This window comes from Phoenix dactylifera, unplaced genomic scaffold (genome assembly GCF_009389715.1).
Source record: "Phoenix dactylifera cultivar Barhee BC4 unplaced genomic scaffold, palm_55x_up_171113_PBpolish2nd_filt_p 000270F, whole genome shotgun sequence".
Classification (NCBI taxonomy): domain Eukaryota; kingdom Viridiplantae; phylum Streptophyta; class Magnoliopsida; order Arecales; family Arecaceae; genus Phoenix; species Phoenix dactylifera.
Genome location: NW_024067758.1, coordinates 98,071 through 124,719, shown reverse-complemented (window position 1 = coordinate 124,719; position 26,649 = coordinate 98,071). Strand labels below are relative to the sequence as shown.

General features: G+C 42.5%; 1 protein-coding gene across 2 annotated transcripts; it reads left to right on the top strand.

Moving 5' to 3' along the window:
• Positions 1–7,425: 7,425 nt before the first annotated feature.
• Positions 7,426–9,299, top strand: LOC103698490. 2 transcript variants are annotated; one of them, XM_008780520.3, is made up of 2 exons: positions 7,426–7,675; positions 7,957–9,299. In XM_008780520.3, exon 2 carries the CDS (start codon positions 8,045–8,047, stop codon positions 8,933–8,935), a length of 891 nt encoding a protein of 296 aa, XP_008778742.1. In that variant the 5' UTR covers positions 7,426–7,675; positions 7,957–8,044; the 3' UTR covers positions 8,936–9,299. The 2 variants fall into 2 exon arrangements, with proteins under 2 accessions (XP_008778742.1, XP_038973670.1); XM_039117742.1 differs by having other exon boundaries at positions 7,857–9,299.
• The last annotated feature ends 17,350 nt before the right edge of the window (positions 9,300–26,649 follow it).

Here is a 26,649-nt window from a genome sequence, read left to right as displayed (position 1 = left end):
AGGGTTGATTGAAGATGGATCAAGGAGTTGATCGAAATTGGACCTAGGGTACTCAAGATCGAATCAAGAGTTGAAGACGATCTAACCAATTGACGTGCATGTGCTTGTACTATGACCCCATCCTGGATCCATGATCATCACCAGTTTAATTTTTGTTATTATGCCTGGATGTTTATGTTTATGCATAGCGGGTAGATAATTATTTGCATGAGATGTAGATAATTAAATGAAAGAGACCTAAATTAAATCTCCTCGAAAATATTAAGTCTAGCGGTCTTCCACCGTAGTAGAGCTGCTAAGGTCTTTCCGGCGTTGATTTGTCTCGGCTGGATACAGTGGGCAAGTTGCATCGGGGGACTGGACCTCTCTATTAGGCATGAGATGTTGTAGGGGTAAAGATGGGGTTGGGCCCAATAACTGTTAGGTGAGGGACCCAATGACGGCTTTGCTTCTGCGGTTATACGGTGGGTCCGACTTAACTAAGGAATGGGGCCAATAACTGTTAGGTGAGGTCTTCATTACTTAGAGACCGGATAGCGCTACAACTTGCTTGAGAAGCATTGTACAAGAGTTATACACTCATCGTTTATTTGTCACCAATAACTGTTAGGTGAGGTGGTATGTAAATTGGTGGGACCGTAGCACCCCACTTGAAATCTAGAGTCGCAAGGTTTCCGTTTCTCTACTAGAGGAGTGTGAGAGATTCGAGAAAATAGTGGGAGGTATATTTGTTTTAAAAGGCCCTAAAATAAATAGAGATCAAGTACAAAATTCTAATTAGAATCTTTACTCTCTGAGGATTAGAAATTCAGCTTATAAACTCTTAACTCATATCCTATAGAACAACCGTTTGACCAAATCCAATTATAAAGACTGGCTCAGCAAATTTTTAAAATAGTTTTGAATTGTGAGAAATTAGGGTATGTGCTAGACCATGGAATCCCCGTATTACCAATCCGTCCGATCACTGATCAGCGTAAGACGCATGCTAAGTGGACGAACAATGACAATGAAGTTAGGTGCTGCACAAAAGCATCCATGTCCAATGAATTTTAATGCCAGCATGAGAACATAAAGATTGCCAGGGACATATTATATCACTTACAAGAGTTGTATGGTGAACAGAGTCACGCAGCATGTTTTGAAGTGTCCAAGAGGCTCTTCAAGGCCATGATGCATGATGGGCAGTCTGTCCATGATCATGGTTTGACCATGATAAAGGACTTAGAGGAGCTTGAGAAGCTCGGCATGACCATGCACAAGGAATTGCAAACGGATTTGATCCCGCAATTCCTTCTAGCTTCATATGAATAGTTTATAGTAAACTACCATATGAACAAGATTGTATGCACCAAAACAAAATTGTTAAATAAATTGGTAACTGCCGTAGGGACCTTGAAGAGTTCAAGGAGCATCGTTCTCGCTGTCGAGTTGGTTTCTACTTCCAAGAGAGAGTCTACCTGGAAGAAGAAGAAGCCTACGAAAAAGCAGAAGATCGAAAAAAGGCCAAGTAAGGAAGTTCCAAGAAAAAGGCCGATTGCAAGGAAAAGTGTTTCCATTGCATCATAAGACGGCCATTGGAAGAGGAACTGTCCTACATACATGGAAAGCATAAAGAGTAAGAAGGGTGACAGACCTTCAGAAGGTATGCCAGATATGCTCATTATTAAAAGGATACTTAGGGACTGTTACCTGTTGCAAACAGAAATTTGATTTCTGTATTTTGTTTAGCACAGAAAGATTTTTATAAGACTATTGTTCAATTTGTTTGAGAAATAAATTGGATGCATATGGTTTTATGATTGACCGTCTCTATCACTTACATTTGGATGTACCTGTGAATGTATCTGAGCAAACAGTGAGTATCATAGGATCCAAAAGGATCTAGAGATGAGATAAATCTAAAGTATTTGTGGCACCTCAGGCTTGGTCATATAGGAGAAGACAGAATAAACAAATTGAAGAAATATGGGCTTTTGAGCTCATTGACTTTCGAGTCATATCCGATTTGTGAATTCTGCCTTCAAGAAAAGATGACCAAATTATCCTTTTTAGGACATGGAAGAGGTCCACTGCGATACTTACCCTAGTACACACTTATGTGTGTGGCCCATTCGATGTGCAGGCTAGGGGTTGTAATTTTTACTTCATTTACCGATGATTACTCACGGTATGGATATGTGTATGAGACACAAATCTGAAATTTTTGAAAGGTTCAAAGAGTTCAGATATGAAGTAGAAAAACAAACAGAAAAACTCATTAAGGTTCTTCGATCAGATCGAGGAGGTGAATACCTTAGTGGAGAGTTCCGTGATTATCTCAAGGAGAATGGTATAGTTTCATAATGGATCCCTCCTGGTACACCTCAGCTTAACGGAGTGTCGGAGAGGAGGAATCAGATCCTATTGGATATTGTCAGGTCCATGATGAGCTTCACTGATCAACCCTTGTTTCTTTAGAGAGATGCCCTATTTTCAGCTATTTACATATTGAATAGTGTTTTCTCTAAGTCTGTTCCTACCACACTATATGAGATATGACATGGTAAGAAGCTGAGTCTTGGTTATTTCAAGATTTGGGGATGTCCGGCCCAAGTCAAATGACAACAGGCAGACAAGTTAGAGGATAGGACAATTAGTGCTCGTTTTATAGAATATCCTAAAAAGTTATTTGGATACAATTTTACGTCCCAGAGAATCACAAAGTGTTTGTGAGCCGACATGCTATCTTCATGGAAAATAGTTTATCCTTGATAGAGGCAGTAGGAGAAAAATTGAGCTCGAAGAGAAAGTCTCTAAAGAGCAACGAGCCATTGTGCCTATAGAACCTATTCATATCGAGCCAGTACATGTTGTACCTCCTCCACCTCGTAGATTTAGTAGGATCTTCCATCCTCCTGAAAGGTACTTAGGTATACTTACAGAGGATGTAGAGGAAGTGTTCCTCATGGGAGATAGGGATCAAGGTAAGGATCCCAATACCTACAACGAGGCGATGTTAGACATCGATTCCGAAAGATGGCTGGAAGCCATGAAGTTAGAGATAGACTCCATGCATTCCACCCAAGTCTGGACCTTAGTAGATTCACCGGAAGGTATAGTACCTATTGGGTGTAAATGGATCTACAAGAGAAAATTAAGTTCGGATGGCTAGGTAGAGACCTATAAGGCAAGGCTAATGGCGAAAGGTTATAGTCAGTGCGAGGGCACTGATTATCAGGATACTTTTTCACCTGTAGCCATGCTGAAGTCCATTCGAATATTGCTTGTTGTTGTAGCATATCATGATATTGTGATGGTGATCACAAGGTCTGTAAGCTGCAAAGGTCCATCTATGGACAAAAACAAGTATCTCGGAGTTGGAACACTCATTTCAACGATATAATCAAATCATTTGATTTCTTCAAGAACGAGGAGGAACCATGTATTTATAAGAAGGTTAGTGGGAGGGCTATTGCATTCCTCGTATTGTACGTGGATGATATCCTAAGTCAAGATTTGGTTGTCTAAGGAATTCTCCATGATAGACTTTGGAAAAGCATCCTATATTTTGGGAATTAAGGTCTATAGAGATAGATCTAAGAGGATGCTTGTCCTGTCACAGAATATTACATAGAGGGAGTGTTGAAGAGGTTCGGCATGGAAACCTCTAAAAGGGGATTATTATCCCTTAGGCATGGGGTAAATCTCTTCAAGAAGATGTGCCCCAATACATCTGAAGAGATTCAGTGGATGAGCAAGATCCCTTATACTTCGGCTATAGGGAGCCTCATGTATACCATGCTATGTACATGACTTGATATAGTACATGCTGTGAGTGTCACGAGCATATATCAGTCAAATCCAGGCAAGAAGCACTGGATAGCTGTGAAGAACAGTCTTAAGTACTTGAGAAGAACTACGGACATGTTCTTGGTCTTTGGAAGAAGATCAGAGTTGAAGGTAGAAGGATGCACACATATTGATGATAGAAAGTCTACATCAGATTATATACAATGATGGTTCAGTAAATTGGAAGAGTTCCAAACAACCGATTATTGTAGATTCTACCTTAGAAGCTGAATGTTAAGCCGTATCTAAGGGTGTAGTGGAAATATTCTGGTTTAAGAAGTTTATTGCGGAGTTAGGTGTAATGTCATCAGATGCCATAACACGCTACTGCGATAACAAAGGCACCATAGCACTAGCTAAAGAGCCAAGGTCTCACCAGAAGCCGAAGCACATAGAGCGGTGGTTTAACCTAATAAGCGACTACCTTGAAAAGAAATAAGTAAAGGATCAGAGAGTAGACTCCACAGGAAATGTGGTGGACCCATTCACTAAGCAGATAAGTCAGCAGAAAACTGAAGCGCATCTTGAGAAGATGGGGCTTAGGTTTATAGCTGATTGGCTTTAGTGCAAGTGGGAGATTATTAGAAGTATGCCCTAGAAGCCAATTTGGCTGACGCATTATTTTATTCTGGGACATAAATTTGTACTTGACCTAATAATGAATTTATTAGAATGGGCATTCTTTTCATTCATGTTCTTATGCGTCCATGAATCGTCCAAGAAATTAATAAGATGATGACACATATTCTTAAGAGTTGAGAATTTGAGGCATGTGTCATTGGTGATTAATTTCTGAATTGCTCCTGATCGATGGATCATCACGAGGACGGTGATCGATCCGCTGAGATTAGTGCACAGATCGCTTTCTTTGATGGACGAGTCTTGAGTCCACAGTGTGGCGACACTGGAGCAATTGTGCAAGTGCTTGTTAGAGAACAAGGGTACTGAGCGTGACCATAGCAAGTAGTCACTTGGATGTCTATCCACTCGTCAGTGACTTACTTGATGCTGTAGTTGTATGACTGGTCCTTTGACCTGCGATGCCTCGGCTATTCACAGTGAGGTTGCTGTAGTTTGACGAGCACATAAACATGAGCCCTAGCCAATTGGGTTCTTGTGGTGCAGATTGGCTGCAGTAGGTTCATTGTAGGAGTAGGGGTGCATCTAGATGGAATCTATCGATCTTGATAGGTTAAGAGAGATCCTATGTGATTTATGAGACTGAGTTCGTAAATCCTCGGCCGGGGTAGTATGTACAGTGGAAAAGGAGTTTTCCATTCTCGAACTTAAGTCGAATAAATCTTGACATATGACAGACGATGGGGTTTGACGAGTTATCCATGACCTCCGTCCTGTAGGGATCCACGATAGAAGGACTGTATTATATACTAACTGCACCTAGAGGTTCATCATTCCATTCTGCTGGGTAGCCACTACATGCTGCTAGGTGTCACTGGTGGATGGTGAGACTCACAGGGACTATCTTGATGATTGATGATCCCTGGTGAGTTGAGTTGGAATTGTTCCAACCCATTGAAAGGAGTTTTCAATGATATTGTGATAGAGATCGCAGTATATCTCACTACCAGACAGAATAGAACCTATGGGGTCACACACATTAGAGGTATTGACCGATCTGATGGTTGAATTGTGATTTGCAATCACAAATAATTTATAATTATCAATTTGATTGATAATTGTTTTAACTCACTAAAAGTTAGTGAGTAGAAGAAGGAATAATTGCAATTGGATTGCAATTTAATTAAATCAATTGGACTTAATTAATTGGGCTTGATCTTATTTAATAAGAGTCCTATTTGCAGTAGGACTCCTAGAGTCCTAATTAGATTAGGACTTCAAATTAAATTAGAGTCCTACTTGGAGTAGGTTCCTAAAGTCCTAATTGGATTAGGACTAAAATTATATGAGTCCTAATTAGTTTAGGATTCCTAAAGTCCTAATTAATTTTGATCTAATAAATTAAGATGACTCCTAATTGGATTAGGATTGAAGAGTTCAATTGAGTCATGATTCAATTGGGTCCTAATTAGATTAGGACTCTAAGAGTCATAATTGATTTAATCTTATGGATAAACATGAGGAAATTAAGGAGGCTGAAAGTGGAGCCCACGCACCTCATGAGATGAGGCTTGGGCGTGGGGCATGAGAGGATAAGAGGGAGGGGCGTACGCCCCTCTCCTTGGGTTTTACGTGAGGAAAAGAAGGAGGGGCGTACGCCCCTCCTCTCTCCTTATGGATAGGTTTGGAGCTCCTATTTTTAGGAGCTCCACATGCCAAATTAAATGAAGGCAAGGGGGCAGCCGTACTAGGTTAATTTCCTCCTCCCTTTGTGCCGTGATGAAGCCCCCTTCTCCTCAGGTTTTCAGCCGCCAACAAAAAAAAAAAGGAGGGCATGCGGGCCCCCCCTTGGACCTCCCTCCTTGGAAGTACGTGGGGATTTCTCCTCTCCTTAAGAGCCATGAACAGCACCTCTCCAATCTAGTTTATCAGCCGTGAGACAATGAAAAATATAGGGAGACGTGCATCCTTTCCTTCATCCATTTTTGGTTCCAAAACAAAGGGAAAAGAAAAGGCTGCAAGGCTTTTGTTTTTCTTCCTTAGATCCATCCTTCTTCTTCCTCCTCCCCAAGGCAATCAAGAGTTGATTCAAAGGGAGGTTTTCAACCATCAAAAGACATCTCTGCAAGGGAGCTAGCACCCCGGGAAGATTCGAGAGCTTTGATCGGTCCTCTCCTCGTGTGGATACCTGTAGAGGCCGGACGCGTGTGCGGCTTTAAGCGAACCTTCAACAAATACCACGATCATCAGATTGCGGTGATCATCTACCCGCACAAGGTGAAGATCTGATCTTCTTAATCATATAAAAAGTATTTAATCCTAATCTATCTACGAACGACGGTTTTAAAATATGTTCATGCGATGAACGGAATCTCGCGCATATCTTCCGCTGCGCGCAGAATTTTTCTGAAATTTTCTGCGGCGTGCGAGGAATTCCAACATATAACACATCCGTCGTCTGAAGCTGGCACTAGACTAATAAATAATAAAATGACACGGCCACTTGACAATTGAGTAAAACTAAGCATTTTTGTCTTAGTTTCAATGAATGATCCAACTTTAGATTAAAGATCGAGTCTTGATTGTGTTGTAAGTTTTTGTATGATTTAGGTCTAGATTGGCCAGGTTGGGTCCGTCCCATCAACTTGCACCTTACCTTGATTGAGTGTCATTGAGACGCCAGCCTAAATTTGCATACATTGAACTTGGACACACTTGGTATCGAAACAACCAAGAAGAGCGCAACATTCCCTATTAAGTCATACTGAGCTACATTGGTTGAGTTTAGACACGATGTGGACCTTGATAATTGGAACCCAAAACCTGACACACTAACCTACATTTTGGGTATGATTCACATGCTAGATTGGATCCGATTCTGGACCCAATGGACCTCGACCTCAAGGAGAGCAACATCCAAACCCTAATTCATCCCTGGCATACATCGAACCTGGACGCTTTCCATGCATTCAACGCACCTGGACTGCTTGGCGGTGCCTATAAAGGCCCCTCCCTCCATCTCTCCGCTCGTACCCGGCCTCCCGTAAACCACATCACACGAGCCTCACAGTGTGGAACGGCTCTTCCCTCGGAGACGCAATGCCGGAGACGATCCCGCCTCCAGTAAACCACAGCATCACACGAGCCCCACCAACCAGGAGTGTGGGACGCCCAAGCCGTCCACGTGTGGGGAATCGCCATCCAGCATCAAACCTTGCGCCCCGCATATACCGCAACGTGGCCCAGCGCTTTGGATTGGTGCCAGGTATATCCTTGCCGAGTGTTTTTTTTTTTTTTTTTTTTTTTTTTTTTTTTTTTTTTTTTTTTTTTTTTTCGGTTCGACCCTTGCCCAGTTAAGACTTCCATTCACGGTCCTGCGAATATTCTGCCATAAAATTCCTTGGGCAATTACGTTATGACCTTTTGTCCATTAAAATTTGACGCAGGTTCGTACATTTGGTGACCCCATCGTGACATCCAGATGTGAACATGATAACATTATAATATCGCCACTCTTCTCCTCTCTCTCTCTCTCTCTCCATATAGATTGCCAACGACCTACATCTCGCTTTTCATCCACTAGCCTCGTCCCCCTTCCCGGCTCTCTGAGAGCTGGGGAGGCGGTGACCGGCAGATGGCGGTGTACATCCGAGCGAAGCGGGTGACGGACCCTCTTGACGACAAGGTGAAAGCCCGAATCCGCGGCGACGACCGGTTTATGACTGGATACGCCAGCAGTGGGAGCGAGCACGATGCCCTCTCCGGCCTTGTCCACGCCTTCCTCGAGAGCGGCGGGCCCAGCTCCCCTACTGCATCCGCCGTTGCCGCCGCTTCCGACGACGGCGAGGAGTCCGATTCCGAGGACGGCGACCGGTCCGTCGAGGCGGCGACGAAGGTAAAAGAACTGCTGGATCCGTCGGGGAAGGGGGAGCTGTTCCGCCTCCGGCTGCTGGCCGGCGTCTCCGAGGCAGCCGAGGCCATGGCGGAGCTGCGGTGGAGTAGATCCGCTTACCGCCGGGCGGTGATGGTAAGGCTGAGAGAGGGGGGATATAATGCCGGGATTTGTAAGGCCCGGTGGGAGAGCTCCGGGGGGCTCACCGCCGGCAGCTACGAGTACATCGACGTGGTGGTTGACGCGGCGGAGGAGGTGGCGGTGGCAAGGTATATAGTGGACGTAGGATTTGCGGCGGAGTTCGAGGTGGCTAGGGCGACGGAGGAGTACGGGAGGATGGTGGCGGCGCTGCCGCGGGTGATGGTGGCGCGACCGGAAGAGGTGCGGCAGGTGGTGCTGATCGCGGCGGAGGCGGTGCGGCGGTCGCTGCGGCGGCGAGGAATGCACGTGCCACCGTGGCGGAAGGGGAGGTACATGCTGGCCAAATGGCTGGGGCCGTACCGACGGACAGTCAACCTGATACCGGCCGCCGCCGGGGCCGCGGTAGCCGGAGTAGGCGAGGCCAAGTGCCGCGCAGTCGGGTTCAGGGCCGTGTCGCCGGGCGCCGTCTCGCCGGCCACACGGACGCAGTAGAGGAAACGACAAGATCTACTTCAATTATTATCACATTAAATTAGTCGGAAATTTTGAGACGCGGCGGTCGCCAGCATGAACGGAGAGGAGAGCGGCGCACGATAGAGGAAGCTATGCGACGCGGTGACAGCACGAGTGAAGTGAAGACTGTACAGGTACTCTCTCTGCAGAGTGGAAAGTAGGGTCTGGAAGGGTCCAATGGATAAAGATTTGATGTGATTTGAAATGGCTTTTTCTTTTATTGTTGGCTTTTTTGTACAAAATTATGTATGATGCTGATGAGAGCACTCTAATTATGTAAAAAATATTGTAACAAATGTTTGAGCGAGATTATGAAATTCTGGTTTTAGGTTGCATTAAACAATGGAGAGCTTATAAGCAATAGTCATTATTTATTCATCAAGAAACATTAATACTGATACCTGACATATTATGTTATTTTCTAGAATACAGGTGTCAACTACATTGCATTTTCAAAAAAAAAAAATAAGAGTCATGTGAAGATGCTTTTTTTTTTTTTTTTTTTTTTTTTGCCATTTGAAGGCATATGACAAAGTTGACTTATTGTTAGCCCAACTAGGCAGCAGGGTGAGTTGGATTTATAATATTTTACGAAAACAAAATTAAATCTCCTCACATTTTTAAATCTAATAAAATAAACTAAATGTAACAATTATAGAAAGTAATAATCACAAATATTCAACTAAGTATTGAGAAAAGTAAAGAGTGAAGAAAAGAAAAATAATACACAATGTTGTCGGCTTTCTTGTAGACCTGAGGATGACTTAAAAAAGGTGTCGTAGTCAAAATCTTAACCAACAAATAAATATTATTTTTTTTTTACTTTTACCATTCTCTATTCGATGAATAGTGGTTGTAGGAGGTCGATCCACAGGGAGGCGATTGGAGTACACAAATAGAGAATAGAAACTCCATTAAGGTTTATTTTTTAAAAAATAATTCATTGAGGATATTCAATTAATCTCTAACCCAGCAGAGCTATTTTTCTAAAAAATAAACATAGAAAAGAAAGAGAGCTTTTGCAATTAAAATAAGAATTCCAGAATGCATAACATAAATTGCAGAATATTAAATTAAAACTTAAACACGGATTGCATAAAAGAAAATTGTTGGATTGCATAAAAAGCAGAAATTAAACAAAACCTATAACATGGATTGCATAAAAGAAAATTGATAGATTGCATAAAAAAATGATTACAAAAGTAAAAATGGAGATAGGAAGTCTAATGCTTCTTTTCTTCTACAAATAAAATAAAAAAAAGGGAAAGAAGAAAACAATTGCATTTTTTTCTCACGGTGGATCTCTCTCTCTCTCTTCATTTTTTTTTATTTCGTTCTTTCAAAATTGAGCATGGCTCTATTTTCTTTTTTTTTTTCCAAATATGAGCTCCCTCCTCTTCTAGCCCAGCCGAGAACTCCTCCTTTTATAGATCAACCCTACCCTTCAAGTGTGGACAGGGGGAGGATGCATGATTGCTAGGGTGGAATGCAAATGGCTGGATCGGATGCGTGATCATTGGATGCGGGGTTGGAGCGGCTCCTTGATGGTGAGAAACGGGAAAGATGCCGCAGGTGCTGGGAGGAGCTGATTCGGGATGGTACGGACGTGGGATCCGTGGATGATGAACGCAGGCATGCAGAAGATTGCTCGCGGACGGGGGCTTGGATGCTTGGGCTCATGGAAGAGGCGGACTCGGAGGCTTGAATGCAGCGTGGGATCACGGACTATAGAAGAGCAGACGAAATCTTGGGCTGCTAGGAGGCGGACTCGGGAAGAGAGGGACGCGGAGAGGCTGATCTGGAATCATGGCTTCCAATCATGGAGGATTGCTCACGGAATCACTGGGAAGCATCACGGGATGCTAAGAGGCTGACTCGGAACGGACACAGAGGAGGCTGCGATGGCTGACAATGAAGGCTACCACGGGATCTTTGGCATGATGCGGGAGGCTGGGATCAAGCATGATCGCTCGGAATCGGTATTGTTGCTGATTGCTTCCTTCACGGATGGCTGGTTGATGAAGAGGATGGCTGGATCATGGGGAGGCTGATCTGCATCGCGGAGGAGACGGACGCACGTGTGATTTGCTGGGACTCGGTTTTCGTGGGATCGCTTGGTCCTTGGCATGCATCGCGGAAGAGACGGAAGCACGGGATGCGGGAGAACTCCGGAAGAGAGTTGGGATCATGGGATGCTGATTCGGGAAGGGAACTGGGATGCTGCAGATGGAAGTTGCCGCGGGATCCTTGCTGGGAAGCGGACGGAACGGGCGCTTGATGCGGCTTTGGATGTTGGAAAAATTTTGGGAGCCCGTTGGGATTGAAGGCTGAAGAAGAAGTTGCTGCGGGAGGCTGAAGAAGGATAGCGAAAATGAATAGTATTTTTCCGTAACATTGTTCATATGAATAGTATTTTCACGTAATACTGTTCATATGAATAGTATTTTCACGTAATACTGTTCATATGAACAGTGTTTTCACGAAATACTGTTCATATGAACAGTGATTTCAGCAATGAATAGTAACTTCGGGAATGAATAGTAATTTCAGCTATTGTTCATGAGATTGGAGGCTAAAAAGGTCTTTTCTTTTGTGATAAAGTGAGAGTGGTGCAAAGAGAAGGGATCCATAGCTGAAATATGCCTGATCGCAATTGGTTTAGATAAACTTCTGTCCATAACAATAGGGACGAATCATGATTATGCAGTGGAAAGATAGGAAGTGACCTAGGTTTTAGGTTGGCTTGGCCCGGAAGGACCTTTAATTACAATAAGAAAACCAAAATAAATAAATACATCTTTTTAAGAGTTATATGCTGGAGAATTTTAGAAAATTAGGTCCAAAAGAGTGCTAAAATGTGCACAAATGTGCACTTAACACACCCCCAAACCTGAATTTTGCTGGTCCTCAAGCAATATCGTAGCTCACTTTCGCAGGCATCGCGGTTACATTTAGCAGATGCAACATGCTGTTAAACCCCTAGGTTACCCTAGTGGATGAGTGTTGTCTCGTGAGGATTTGTAGTGAAGTTACCCACAAACTTAATTAGTTAGGAATTTCCAATGTTTAACTCGAAATTTGAACAAGTATTATTGTATGAACCTAGAATTGCAAGGACAATAGAGATTTATTGCTATCATATTTAAGCAGGCTCTAACTCAAGTTCCATTACACCCCATCTATCTACTAACAAGTCAAGAATATAGTGAGGTGCAAGATAGTATCATATAAATGAGTGACTTTCACTTACTTCCAACTGTTGGGGTATGTGGAGACCTTTGGTGATGAAGAGAATTGAAGGAAAATCAATTCTGCATAGTTTTCTGTCTGGCGGACTGTCGGAGTCGACTCGAGCTTCAGTCGAGTCGACTCGGGAACAGTCGAGTCGACTCGAGGTCTGTCGAGTCGACCCGAGAGGAGAAAGCCGCAAAAACCATGTTTCTGTCTGGACTGTCAGAGTCGACTCGAACTACAGTCGAGTCGACTCGGAGCATCGTCGAGTCGACTCGAGATACAGTGGAGTCGACTCGAGATCGTGCCAATTAAACTGGAAGTTGTTCAGACGTGCCAGAGTCGACTCGGACTTCAGCCGAGTCGACTCGGGCTCGCGAAAAATCGTACGGACGATTTTCTTTTGGTGTTTTTGGTGGCGTTTCGACGGCTATGATCATCTGAAGGTCTTGAGACTATATATAGGACTCATGAGAGCCCTAGGGTAATGTGATTGGCCGTATATTTGAGAGAGACTCTTGTTTGTGAGGCTAGGGTTCTAGAGAAGAAGAGGATTGGGATCCTACTTCTTGTGCAAAGGGAATTCTGTGTAAATCTCTTGTAGATCGATCGCTTGTGATCGTTCGGGTGTGTGCTATCTCTGTAATCAGTTCATCCTTATTGAGATTTGGAGCGGTGGAGGACGTAGGCTATTTGTAGCCGAACCTCGTTACATTTTTGTGTTTGCTTTGCTATTTTCTTCCTTCTTCTTCCTTTGATCTTTGATAATCCGTTGCGGTGCTCAAGTGTTTTACCCTACTGATACCACGGGGTAATCTTTTGCCCTTCGTAGGCGGAGCGAAGAGGTGATCCTTGAGTCCGGAGTCGAGGGAGCGAGAGAGTGCTTATCCGTTTGTATCTCTCTTGCTTGTCCGACGTCGGTGGCGGCGCTGGTGTGAGTGGGTTCCGGTGCGGGGCGCCGACATCAATTGGTATCAGAGTTATTGGTTATTCTGCAATGGCGGATGAAGGGAAGTTGCGAATTGAGAAGTTCAATGGCACGAACTTCGGGTTTTGGAAGATGCAAATAGAAGATTACCTTTACCAGAAGGATCTCTATTTACCTCTTGGAGGTAGAGCAAAGAAACCAGAGAAGATGTCCGATGAAGACTGGGAGGTCCTCGATCGGAAGACGCTCGGCACCATCAGATTGTCACTTGCATCCCAAGTGGCATTCAACATCAAAAACGAGAAGACGACGATGGAGTTGATGGCAACATTGTCGCGGATGTACGAGAAACCCTCAGCATCAAACAAGGTATTTTTCATGAAGAGGTTGTTTAATCTTCGTATAAAAAATGGCGGCAGCGTAGCAGAATACCTCAACGAGTTCAATGGACTCACGGCCCAGTTGGAGTCAGTGGAGATTAGTTTTGACGACGAGATTCGGGCATTGCTAATCCTCTCCGGATTGCCTGATAGCTGGGAGGGCCTGGTGATGGCGGTGAGCAACTCTTCGGCAACGGGGAAGTTGATTTTTGATGACGTTGTGGGAGTGCTTCTGAGTGAAGAAGCAAGAAGGAAATCTTCTGGAGCTACGGAGTCGTCTGGAAGTGCACTAAACACCTCTGACCGGGGAAGACAAAAGAAGGACGGTCGATTTCGAAGCGACTCGAAGTCGAGATCCAGCAGGTCTCGAGCACCTCAGAACAAGGGAGCGAAGTGCTGGAACTGCGGGAAGACGGGGCACTTTAGGAGGGATTGCAAATCTCCTAAAGGGAAGCAAGGCGACCACACCGAAGGAGTCAGCAAGGATCTGGCAAATCTTGCTGAAGACGGTGATATGGATGCCCTCGTTCTATCTTTGTCTACCTGTGACGAGTCTTGGGTGATAGACTCGGGCGCGTCTTTCCATGCTACATCCCAACGGAAGCTTCTTGGAGGATATGAGAAGGGAGACTTTGGCAAAGTCTACCTAGGGGATGGAGAGCCTTGCACCATACAAGGAAGGGGAAGCGCGGAAGTGAAGTTGGTTTCTGGATCTTCACTTGAGCTTGAGGACGTACGGCACGTACCTCAACTGCAGAGGAATCTGATTTCTGTTGGACAGTTGGCGAGCCAGGGGTACAAGGCTACTTTCACAGCTGATCAGTGGAAGATATCCAGAGGTTCGTTGACGGTGGCTAGTGGCAAGAAGGTTGGGACACTTTATGTCACCAACGGCACGGAGAACTCTATTGGAGTTGTTGCAGCAGATGTGGACACCAAGTTATGGCATTGTAGACTTGGGCACATGAGTTATCAGGGACTGGAGGTGATGCACCAGTTGGAAAAGCTGCAGGGTCTCAGGAGTGTTGAGATGGACTTCTGTGAGGATTGTGTTCTCGGAAAGCAGAAGCGTGTTTCATTCAACAAAGAAGGTAAACCTCGGAAGCAAGAAAAGCTAGATCTCATGCACACGGACGTGTGGGGGCCTGCACCAGTTTCTTCTATTGGTGGATCTCAGTACTATGTTACTTTTATTGATGATGCTACCAGGAAGCTTTGGGTGTTCTTCTTGAAGCACAAGTCAGAGGTATTTGGGGTCTTCAGGAGATGGCAGGCAATGGTAGAACTCGAGACAGGAAAGAGGTTGAAATGCCTGAGATCGGACAACGGTGGTGAGTATTGTAGCAGGGAGTTTGAGGACTACTGTGCAGATGCTGGGATCGTCAGGCAAAGGACAGTTCCAGGAATACCACAACAAAATGGAGTTGCTGAAAGGATGAACAGAACAATTAATGAGCGTGCCAGGAGTATGAGGATACATGCTGGATTGCCACAGCAGTTTTGGGCGGAAGCAGTTAACACTGCTGCCTACTTGATCAACAGAGGGCCATCAAAGAAACTTGAATTTGGGATTCCTGAGGAAGCATGGACAGCGAAGAAGATTGATTTGGCGCACTTACGAGTATTCGGTTGTACCAGTTATGTCCATGTTGATTCCAGTCAAAGAAGCAAACTAGACGCCAAATCAAAGAAGTGTATTTTCGTTGGATACGGAGGTCAACAGTTTGGGTACCGGCTTTGGGATCCCGAACACAAGAAGATCATTCGTAGTAATGATGTGGTATTCAATGAGAAAATGCAGCAGAGCACTGAATCATAAACAAAACCTGTTGAGCCGTGTTTTGTGGATCCTGAAGAGGAGTCTACAAATTCTGGTCAGAAGACTCAGTCAGAGCAAGAACCTGAAGCATTGGCACCCCCTCCACAACTAAGAAGGTCCACTCGTAGTACTCATGGGAAGCCTCCTCAAAGGTATGATGGGACTCTTAGTTATTTGCTGCTCACAGATAATGGCGAACCTGAATGCTTCACGGAGGCATTGGAGGTTGATACCAGGAAGGAGTGGGAGTTGGCCATGGATGATGAGATGAAGTCATTGGAGCAGAATCAAACGTGGGATTTGGTGGATCTGCCCAAGGGGAAGAAAGCACTGTCAAACAAATGGGTTTACAGGCTGAAGGAAGAGCAAGGCGGGAAGAAGCGATACAAGGCCAGGCTGGTTGTAAAAGGATTTCAGCAGAGAGCAGGTATCGACTTCACAGAGATCTTTTCTCCTGTAGTTAAGATGAGTACTATTCGAGCGGTGCTGAGCATGGTGGCAGTAGAGGATCTTCACTTAGAGCAGCTTGATGTGAAGACGGCCTTTCTCCACGGAGATCTCGATGAGGAGATATATATGCAGCAGCCGGAGGGATACATTGCAGCTGGCACGGGTGACTTAGTCTGCAAACTAAAGAAAAGACTCTATGGTTTGAAACAGGCACCCAGACAATGGTATCTCAAGTTAGATAGTTACATGCTTGAGATAGGATACAGGAGATGTCAGGAGGATCACTGTTGCTACTTCCGGGACTTCGGTACATCTTACATTATCTTGCTATTGTATGTTGATGACATGTTAGTTGCAGGAGCTAGCATGCATGAGATTGCAAAATTGAAGCTGAGCTGTCAAAAAAATTTGCAATGAAGGATCTAGGAGCAGCAAAACAGATCCTTGGGATGCGGATCAGTAGAGATAGGTCTAAACATATCCTCAGACTATCTCAGGCGGAGTACATCAGCCGAGTACTCAGGAGATTCTGCATGGAGGGTGCCAAACCTGTTGGCACACCGCTGGGTGCCCATTTTAAGCTCTCAAAAGGGCAAAGTCCGAAGACGTGGGTGGAGGAGCTCAATATGTCAAAAATCCCGTATGCATCGGCAGTGGGGAGCTTGATGTACGCTATGGTGTGTACGAGACCAGACATTGCTCAAGCAGTGGGAGTTGTGAGTCGCTTCATGAGCTACCCAGGCTTGGAGCATTGGCGCGCAGTCAAATGGATACTGAGGTATCTGAAAGGCACTGAGCACATGTCATTGTGCTATGGAGGTTCTGAGATCCGGTTACAGGGCTATGTGGACTCAGACATGGCAGGGGACTTGGACGGCAGGAGAAGCACGACAGGGTACTTGTTCACCTTGGGCAGTGGAGCCGTCAGTTGGATTTTCAGGTTGCAACCAGTTGTTGCATTGTCGACTACGGAGGCGGAGTATGTGGCAGCCACAGAGGCGTGCAAGGAACTAATATGGCTTCAAGGCTTGATGAAGGAGTTTGGGAAGGAACAGAAGGATTGCATGTTATATTCAGATAGTCAAAGTGCAATTCATCTGGCAAAGAATTCAGCTTTCCATTCAAGGACGAAGCATATTGACATACGGTACCACTTCGTGAGGCCATTGCTCGAGCAGGGACTCGTCAAGTTGGAGAAGATTCATACAAGTCAGAATCCTGCAGATATGTTGACGAAGGTCGTCACGGTGGAGAAGCTGAGGAGTTGTTCAGCTTCTGCTGGTCTTTATGCTTGAAGACGTTGAGGAGGCATTGTACCTATTTCACTAGGATGATTTAGTTTTAGTGGGAGCACAGAGGAGAGCCAAGTAACATGAGGATATACCCAAGGTCTCCAAGTGGGAGATTGTTGGGGTATGTGGAGACCTTTGGTGATGAAGAGAATTGAAGGAAAATCAATTCTGCATAGTTTTCTGTCTGGCGGACTGTCGGAGTCGACTCGAGCTTCAGTCGAGTCGACTCGGGAACAGTCGAGTCGACTCGAGGTCTGTCGAGTCGACCCGAGAGGAGAAAGCCGCAAAAACCATGTTTCTGTCTGGACTGTCAGAGTCGACTCGAACTACAGTCGAGTCGACTCGGAGCATCGTTGAGTCGACTCGAGATACAGTGGAGTCGACTCGAGATCGTGCCAGTTAAACTGGAAGTTGTTCAGACGTGCCAGAGTCGACTCGGACTTCAGCCGAGTCGACTCGGGCTCGCAAAAAATCGTACGGACGATTTTCTTTTGGTGTTTTTGGTGGCGTTTCGACGGCTATGATCATCTGAAGGTCTTGAGACTATATATAGGACTCATGAGAGCCCTAGGGTAATGTGATTGGCCGTATATTTGAGAGAGACTCTTGTTTGTGAGGCTAGGGTTCTAGAGAAGAAGAGGATTGGGATCCTACTTCTTGTGCAAAGGGAATTCTGTGTGAATCTCTTGTAGATCGATCGCTTGTGATCGTTCGGGTGTGTGCTATCTCTGTAATCAGTTCATCCTTATTGAGATTTGGAGCGGTGGAGGACGTAGGCTATTTGTAGCCGAACCTCGTTACATTTTTGTGTTTGCTTTGCTATTTTCTTCCTTCTTCTTCCTTTGATCTTTGATAATCCGTTGCGGTGCTCAAGTGTTTTACCCTACTGATACCACGGGATAATCTTTTGCCCTTCGTAGGCGGAGCGAAGAGGTGATCCTTGAGTCCGGAGTCGAGGGAGCGAGAGAGTGCTTATCCGTTTGTATCTCTCTTGCTTGTCCGACGTCGGTGGCGGCGCTGGTGTGAGTGGGTTCCGGTGCGGGGCGCCGACAACACCAACATGATCACTCTAATTTTCAAGACTTTCTAGAGTTAAATGGTAATGAATACCCAAGATTTAACTTTTAATCAGATTGAATGCTAAGAAGAATGACTTGTGCAATATCTAGCCTTATTAAGCTTTCTAGCTAACCCATGTAGCGAGTGTTAGGCCAATGACTCCCGATCCAGATGGCTCAGGACACTAGGTGTAAAGACATCCTTAAAGGCTTAATAACTCAAGTCAACTAGGCTCCGAGGCTGAATTAGTCACTCAGAGTTTAATCTCAGTCATCCTAACCTTTTTACGCGAACACTCGCTGCTTGCCAGGCAAGAGACCCAATTACTCAGTGAGAAGATTTAAAATAAACTCATTTTATTTTCTTCTTCTTCTTCTCCTCTTTCTCTCTCTCTCTTTTTTAGGGTGTTCATCACACATATAACTTTAAATTATCCAGAAGATTAAAAGTATTCATATTAGTTGCAAGTTTCCATACCCCACTATTCATGTGCTTACGTGTAGGTGCTAAATTATCTTCTATCATGTTAGCAGGAGATAGATGGGATGAAAATTCAAGCTAGAACTGCTATCATATTTCTTAACTCAAAGCTATTGTCAAAGCAATTCCTAGTTTATACAGCCAAAAATATTAAAATTTGAGTTAAAAATTTGAAATCCTCCATTTATTTATTTATTATTATTATTTTTTATTATCATTTTTTAAAGAAGAAAAATCAAAAATATTCTCATCCCCATACCTAAATTCAGCATTATCCTCAATGTTGAGAAAATTAAAATAATAATAGGGTAGAGGAGACATTACCTGATATTGGACTTTGATATGGCTGAATAACTTGAAGATTGGGGAAAATACCCCCAAACCTGCATGTTAGTAACTTATTAATAATAATTTTAATCTTTACATATTAGGTTGCCTCCCAAGAACGCTAAGTTTTATGTCTTCATCCAGACAATTATAATTCACTCATGATAGATAGAGTCGGTCAGAAGTATCTCGTTGACTTCTAGACTCAAATACTCAAGGTATGGTTTTAAACAATGTCTATTGACTTGAAAGGACCTACCATTCTTGGTGTTGCATATTACTACCACACCATGCGGATACACTTTCAACAATAAATTAGATTTGACTTCTAAAATGAACGAGATCCTAAGAGAAAAGAAAGGCTAGACACAGATGACCACAACCAACACCACACAACAATTTGGCTCTATTAGTCTTAAAATTAAGTGAGGTTTAGTAGCTTCTTAAATCTAGTTGCGTAGAGAATTATTAGATAAAAATTCCTAAAATTCTCTCCTAGATTAGACAGCTCCTAATCTCCCTTTCAGATTAAACTTGAGCGTACCAATTAAGAAGATCTAGTAACTAGTGACCAGGTAAGTCCCAAGATGTGTGGTGCTGCACTAGGCTCACTTAAGTACCACAATTTCCGTAACAGTTTTTACTATTATAAAACTTGTATAGACATCACTAATTACTAAAATTCTCACTAGAGTGGCCTTCAGTCGCTTCTTTCCAAGAGCCTATTGAGCTCGAAAACCCTAAGGCCAATATCTAATTATTTTTAATATGATGAGTGTTGACCCCCTAATGGATTTTGATGAATACAAAACACTAGAGGATAATTTCATTTATCTTAACAATTTAATTGAGGAATTCATGTGCTTTATTAAGAATATTGTTAAGAAATGTCTAGGCAAGTTCCCATAATTTTTATGAATTTATTAAAGAAGTTTTGAGATGAAGAAAACAGATCAGGGAAAGCCGAGATGTCTCCTGATAGTCTCAGAGACGTCTCTGGCACAAACAGGAAGAACTGGCACGTTGGGAGACGTCCCCGGCACCTGCCGAGTCGTCCCCGCGATAGCGGAGTCGACTCTCTCAGTAGCGGAGTCGACTCTCTCAGTGGCGGCAGAAAGACAGTTTTTCAAGAGATATGCGCGAGACGTCCCCACCGTACGCGGAGTCGTCCCCGCAAGTAAAAAGCAGACTTCCCAAGTCGTCCCCAAGATAGCGGAGACGGCTCTCTCAGGGTTTTCCAGAGAATGATTTTTTCGGTGATAAGGCAGCGGAGACGTCCCCTGAAAGAGCGGAGTCGACTCTCTCAGGGAATTCCAGAAGACATGTTTTTCTGAGATAAAGAAGCGGAGTCATCCCCGAGAGAGAGGAGTCGTCCCCATGCAGAAAGTGCAAACAAGCCGAGACGTCCCCGTAAAGCGCCGAGTCGACCCCAAACAACGTAAAAAGTAAAATCTTGTAGCCGAGACGTCTCTCGTTGAAGCGGAGACGTCTCCGGAGCGCCTGGGACGCGACTGACAACTTTTTGCAGGTTGTTTTGAATTTCAAATCTCTCTAACTTTATCTCTAACGGCTATATTTGCTTTTTGGTCTATAAAAGGGACCACGTAAGTGCTTCTCAACAACTCTTCACAAACCCAAAAGCTAGATCATTTAAGAGAGAAGCAAGAGAGAGAAGTTCAAGGAAGTGAGTGCATTCAAGTGAAGAAGTCAAGTGCTTTCAAGCTTCCCAAGCGATTTCAAGCTCAACCACTCTCGCGCGCTCGGGATTCAAAGCTCACACTCAAACCTACGCGATCCACATCGGAAGAATCACCATTTCCTACGCTTCCAACGGCAAAAGGATTCTTCCGGGTTCTATTGTTCATCATTGTCTTATTTGCTTATTTAGAGCTTTTTTAATCCTTTGTAAAATCTTCTATTGTGGTGCTTGTTCCAGTCAAGGGACTTGGAACAAGGGAAAGGCATCCCAAGCCTAAGTGTAATTGGGGATTTTAGGATTTGTTGTTAGCCCGGTGTAAAACAACGAGTTGGGTAGTGAACTCGCAAAAACTACCATACTGTAATCGTGGATTATAGTGGAAATTTCCAACGGTGCTTTGGGGAGTGGATGTAGGAGCGGTGGAGGCTCCGAACCACTATAAAAGCTTGTGTTTGCGATTGTTTGTCTTCATAGCTTTATTTTTGTTTAGCTCATACATTTGTGAGTTCTATTTTTAAACAGTCAAAAGTTTTTAAAACACCCAATTCACCCCCCTCTTGGGTGACCATCTCTGGGCAACAAGTGGTATCAGAGCGGGTGCTCTGTGTATTTCTTAAAAGACCTAACCGTCTTAGCCAAAGATCTAGATGGCAACACCCTTTAACAATGTTCCTGCCGAGGGGCAAGCAACCAATAGACCTCCACTCTTCAATGGGACAAATTATACCTATTGGAAGACTAGAATGAGAATCTTCATTCAAGCACAAGACTATGCCTTGTGGAGGGTTATAGTCAAGGGACCACAAGAACCATCACACGTAGTTAATGGCATTCGAGTTCCCAAACCTGAGGAGGATTGGGATGAGAATGATGATAGGATGGCTCAACTCAATTCTAGAGCCATGAACTCATTATTTTGTTCTTTAGATGTAAATGAGTTCAATAGAGTCTCTACATGTAGTTCCGCTAAGGAAATATGGGATAGGCTTGAAGTTACCCACGAGGGTACAAATCAAGTTAAAGAGTCCAAAGTGAACATTCTAGTTCACAAATATGAGTTGTTTAAGATGGAACCCAATGAAACCATCACATGCATGTTTACACGCTTTACCGATATAATTAATGGTCTAAAGAGTTTGGGTAAATCTTATACTAACCCGGAGCTTGTGAGTAAAATTCTCAGGTCTTTGCCAAAAGCATGGGAAGCAAAGGTCACGGCGATCGTAGAAGCCAAAGACCTCAACACCTTGGGGCTAGAACAACTTTTGGGCTCATTAATGACGCATGAGCTCACGATGAAGCAACATGAAGATGATTTGCCAAAGAAAAAGACAATTGCACTCAAGGCTGCTTCGAGTGCGTGTGAAGAAGAAAGTAGTGAGAGTGAGGAAGAAAGTGAGGACGAGGACTTGGGTTTGATAGTTAGAAAGTTTAAAAAATTCATGAGGAAAAAGAAACCCTTCCCTAAGAAAAAGTTTGGAGGGAGAAATGATTGGAAAAAAGAAAAAGAAAAAGAAAGAGACCCAATCATATGCTATGACTGCAAGAGACCGGGACACATTCGTTCCGAATGCCCTCAACAAAAGAAGTATTTTGGAAAGAAGAAGAAGAAGGCATTGAAGGCAACATGGGATGATAGTGACACATCATCCTCCGAGGAAGAGAAGGAAGAGACCGCTAATTTATGCTTCATGGCGTTCGAAGACGACGAGGTATGTCAAAACCCAACTATAAATTTTACTTTAGAAGAATTATATGAAGCTTTTCAAGAACTTATGGGTGATTGTAGTATGTTAGGAGCAAAAAATAAAGAATTAAAAGCCTCCAATCAAAAACTGAAGGAAGATATTGAAAACCTATTAATTGAAAAGGAGAGCGTTAAAAATATTAACACTACTAACCTAGAAATCAAAAATTCAAAACTTAGCATTGAAAATGAAAAGGCAAAAACACTAATTAAGGAATTAAATCTAAAAATAAAATCCCTACTCGATAATAATACCTCACTTGCACAAAATGTTGAATCTCTTAAAAAAGATAAGGAAGAACTAGTTAAAGAAAATTTGAATCTTAAGAATGAGGTACATAAGTACAAACTAATTGTTGAAAGATTCACACAAAGCTCTGAAAAATTAAATCTTATTCTTTCAAATCAAAGAGCTGTTTTCAATAAAGCCGGATTAGGATATAAAACTAACAAACAACAAAAATATCTAAAGAATTTCTTTGTAAAAGCAAAAAATGTAAAAACTGAAAAACCTACATGCTTTCATTGTGGAAAGAATGGACATAAAGCCTACTCTTGTATTCAAAGAAAGATCCAAACTAACAAGAGTACATTTGTGAAAGCTAAAAACATAACTAAAGTATGGGTGCCTAAGGGAACCAACCACACTAACCAAGAAGGACCCAAGAAAACTTGGGTACCTAAGAGCTTCACATGATCATTTTGCAGGTATGCCTTGCAGCCGGAAATAAAAAGAGAATGTGGTATCTTGATAGTGGTTGCTCAAGGCATATGACCGGTGACAAGAGTCTCTTCGTCACCTTGGAATCAAAAGAAGGAGGAGTAGTCACATTTGGAGATAATGCTAAAGGCCGAATCATTGGTGTTGGTAAAATCTCCATATCACCCTCCTCATTTATTGATAATGTATTGTTAGTTAACGGGCTAAAACATAACTTATTAAGTATAAGTCAATTTTGTGACAAGGGCTTTAAAGTGTCATTTGAATCATCACTATGCATAATTAGTAGTCCAATTGACAATGAGATCATACTCACAGGACATAGGCATGGAAATGTTTACATGGTAGATCTTGATGATCTCACCATGAAGGATGGCCAATGTCTTGTAGCCATGAATCCCAAAGTCAATAAAATTAGTTGGTTATGGCATTGTAGGTTAGGGCATGCTAGCATGGATCTAATCTCTAAATTAATTACAAAGGATCTAGTTAAAGGACTACCAAAAATAGACTTTGAAAAGAATAAAATTTGTGCTGCATGTCAATTAGGAAAACAAACAAGAAACTCTTTCAAGTCTAAGAACATAGTCTCAACAACAAAACCCTTGGAACTAATTCACATGGACTTGTTTGGACCCACTAGAACTGCTAGTCTAGGGGGTAAGAAATTTGGTCTTATAATTGTTGATGATTTTTCACGTTTTACATGGGTTTCATTTCTTGCACATAAAGATGAGTCCTTTCCCGCTTTTATCAAGTTTCATAATAGAGTTTCGAATGAACTCAATCTTAAACTAAAAGCAATTAGGAGTGATCATGGTACCGAGTTTGAAAATCAGCACTTTGAAAAGTTTTGTGACGAAAATGGTATCAATCATAATTTCTCGGCACCTAGGACACCCCAACAAAATGGGGTGGTAGAGAGGAAGAATCGCACACTAGCAGATATGGCTCGTACCATGTTGTGCGAATCGGATCTACCAAAATATTTCTGGGCTGAAGCAATAAATACTGCATGTCATATTTTGAACCGTGCATTAGTTAGGTCCATCTTGAAGAAAACACCTTATGAGTTAATAAAAGGTAAGAAACCAAATATAAGCTATTTTCATGTTTTCGGTTGTCGATGCTTTATTTTAAATAATGGAAAGGACAATCTAAGCAAATTTAGTGCTAAATCAGATGAGGGGATCTTCTTAGGTTATTCCTCATCTAGTAGAGCATACAGGGTCTTCAACAAGAAAACTCTCGTTGTTGAAGAATCCATTCATGTTGTTTTTGATAAAGCTAATGGAGATTCTTCTAGAAAAGAAGAAGATGGTGATGCAGGTATACTTGAAGACCAAATGAAGGAATTCTCCATACAAGACAAACAACATGAGGATGAGATCAAAGAAGATACAAATCAACAAGATGAAGAAGATCAACCTCCATCAAGAAATCAAGATCTTCCTAAGGAATGGAGGTATGCACATGGTCATCCAAAGGATCTAATCCTTGGTGATCCTTCACAAGGTATAAGAACTAGATCCTCTCTAAGAAATACTAGTAATTATCTTGTTTTCGTTTCACAAATAGAGCCTAAATCACTAGAAGAAGCTGAAAAAGATGATAATTGGATGAATGCTATGCAAGAGGAATTAAACCAATTTGAAAGAAATAAAGTTTGGACTTTAATGAAAAGACCCCCTAATGTTTCAATTATAGGCACCAAGTGGGTGTATAGAATTAAACTAGATGAAGATGGAATAGTAATAAGAAACAAAGCTAGGCTAGTGGCCAAAGGATATAATCAGGAGGAAGGAATAGATTTTGATGAAACTTTTGCTCCTGTTGCTAGGTTAGAGGCTATTAGACTACTTTTGGCATATGCATGCTTCATGGATTTTAAACTCTATCAAATGGATGTAAAAAGTGCTTTTTTAAATGGCTATATAATGGAGGAAGTTTATGTAGGACAACCTCCAGGTTTTGAAAATCACTTACATCCAGATTATGTGTATAAATTGCATAAAGCATTGTATGGACTTAAGCAAGCCCCTAGGGCATGGTATGAAAGATTAAGTAATTTTCTAATTGAAAACAAATTTAAGAGAGGAAATGTAGACAAAACCCTCTTTATTAAAAGAAAAGAAAATGACTTATTGCTTGTACAAATTTATGTGGATGATATAATTTTTGGTGCTACTAATGATAGTCTTTGTCAAGAGTTTGCCAAGCTTATGCAGGGAGAATTTGAAATGAGCATGATGGGTGAGCTCAACTTCTTCCTTGGGCTACAAGTAAAACAATCAGAGGAAGGCATCTTCATCAGTCAGTCCAAATACATCAAGGAAATGTTGGAAAAATTCAAGATGAAGGATGCAAAGGAAATCAGCACACCCATGGGCTCAAGTTGCAAGCTTGACAAAGATGAAAAAGGTAAAAGTATAGACTGCAAATTGTACAGAGGTATGATAGGCTCTCTACTTTACCTTACTGCTAGTAGACCAGATATATTATTCAGTGTTTGTATGTGTGCTAGATACCAAGCATGTCCTAAGGAATCACACTTGCAAGCTGTTAAAAGAATTTTTAGATATCTAGTAGGGACATCTAATGTAGGCTTATGGTATTCTAAACAATGTGACATAAATTTAATTGCTTATTCCGATGCTGATTTTGCCGGGTGCAAACTCGACAGAAAAAGCACAAGTGGCACATGTCAATTTTTGGGTGCTAATTTGGTTTCTTGGTTTAGCAAGAAACAAAATTCAGTTGCCTTGTCCACAGCTGAGGCTGAGTACATAGCAGCTGGAAGCTGTTGTGCCCAAGTTCTTTGGATTAAGCAACAACTTGAAGACTTCGGTATCAAAATGGATAATATACCAATTAAGTGTGATAATACAAGTGCAATTAATTTAACAAAAAATCCTGTTCAACACTCTAAGTCAAAGCATATAGAGATTAGGCATCATTTTATTAGGGATCATGTGCTGAAAAATGATGTGATGATTGAATATATATGCACTGAAAATCAATTGGCCGATATCTTTACAAAGCCCCTTTGTAAAGATAGATTCAACTTCTTAAGGAATGCCTTGAGCTTGTATGATCCTAGCAAATGAATTGAACTTGTATTGCATTGCTTTGCTACTCAAACTAGTAATCCACCTCAAGGTGAACATAAGTGAAAAACATGAATTCACCTAAGCTAAATGACGAACTGTTTGACTTTCCGGAGGATGGTTACCCTCTTTTGGACTCTTCATGGAGATATTTTCAGAGCCTATTTTATAGGTATTCGAAATTTGGTCAAACATTCCTCATTTCAATATTAATAATTCAAAAATCATTATCAAATTATTATAGGATGTATTATTAAGGGGGAGGATCACAAACAAATTCACTCTGAGTTTGTCAAAAGAGACATGTTGATTAGGATGATTAAACAAAAATTGGAAAAAGATAGAATTCAGTCTGAAATTTTTCAGTGCCGGAGACATCTCTGGCAAATCGCAGAGACGTCCCCCCAGGCGAGACGTCTCGCCTTAGTCGCGGAGACGTCTCGGGGACCGAAC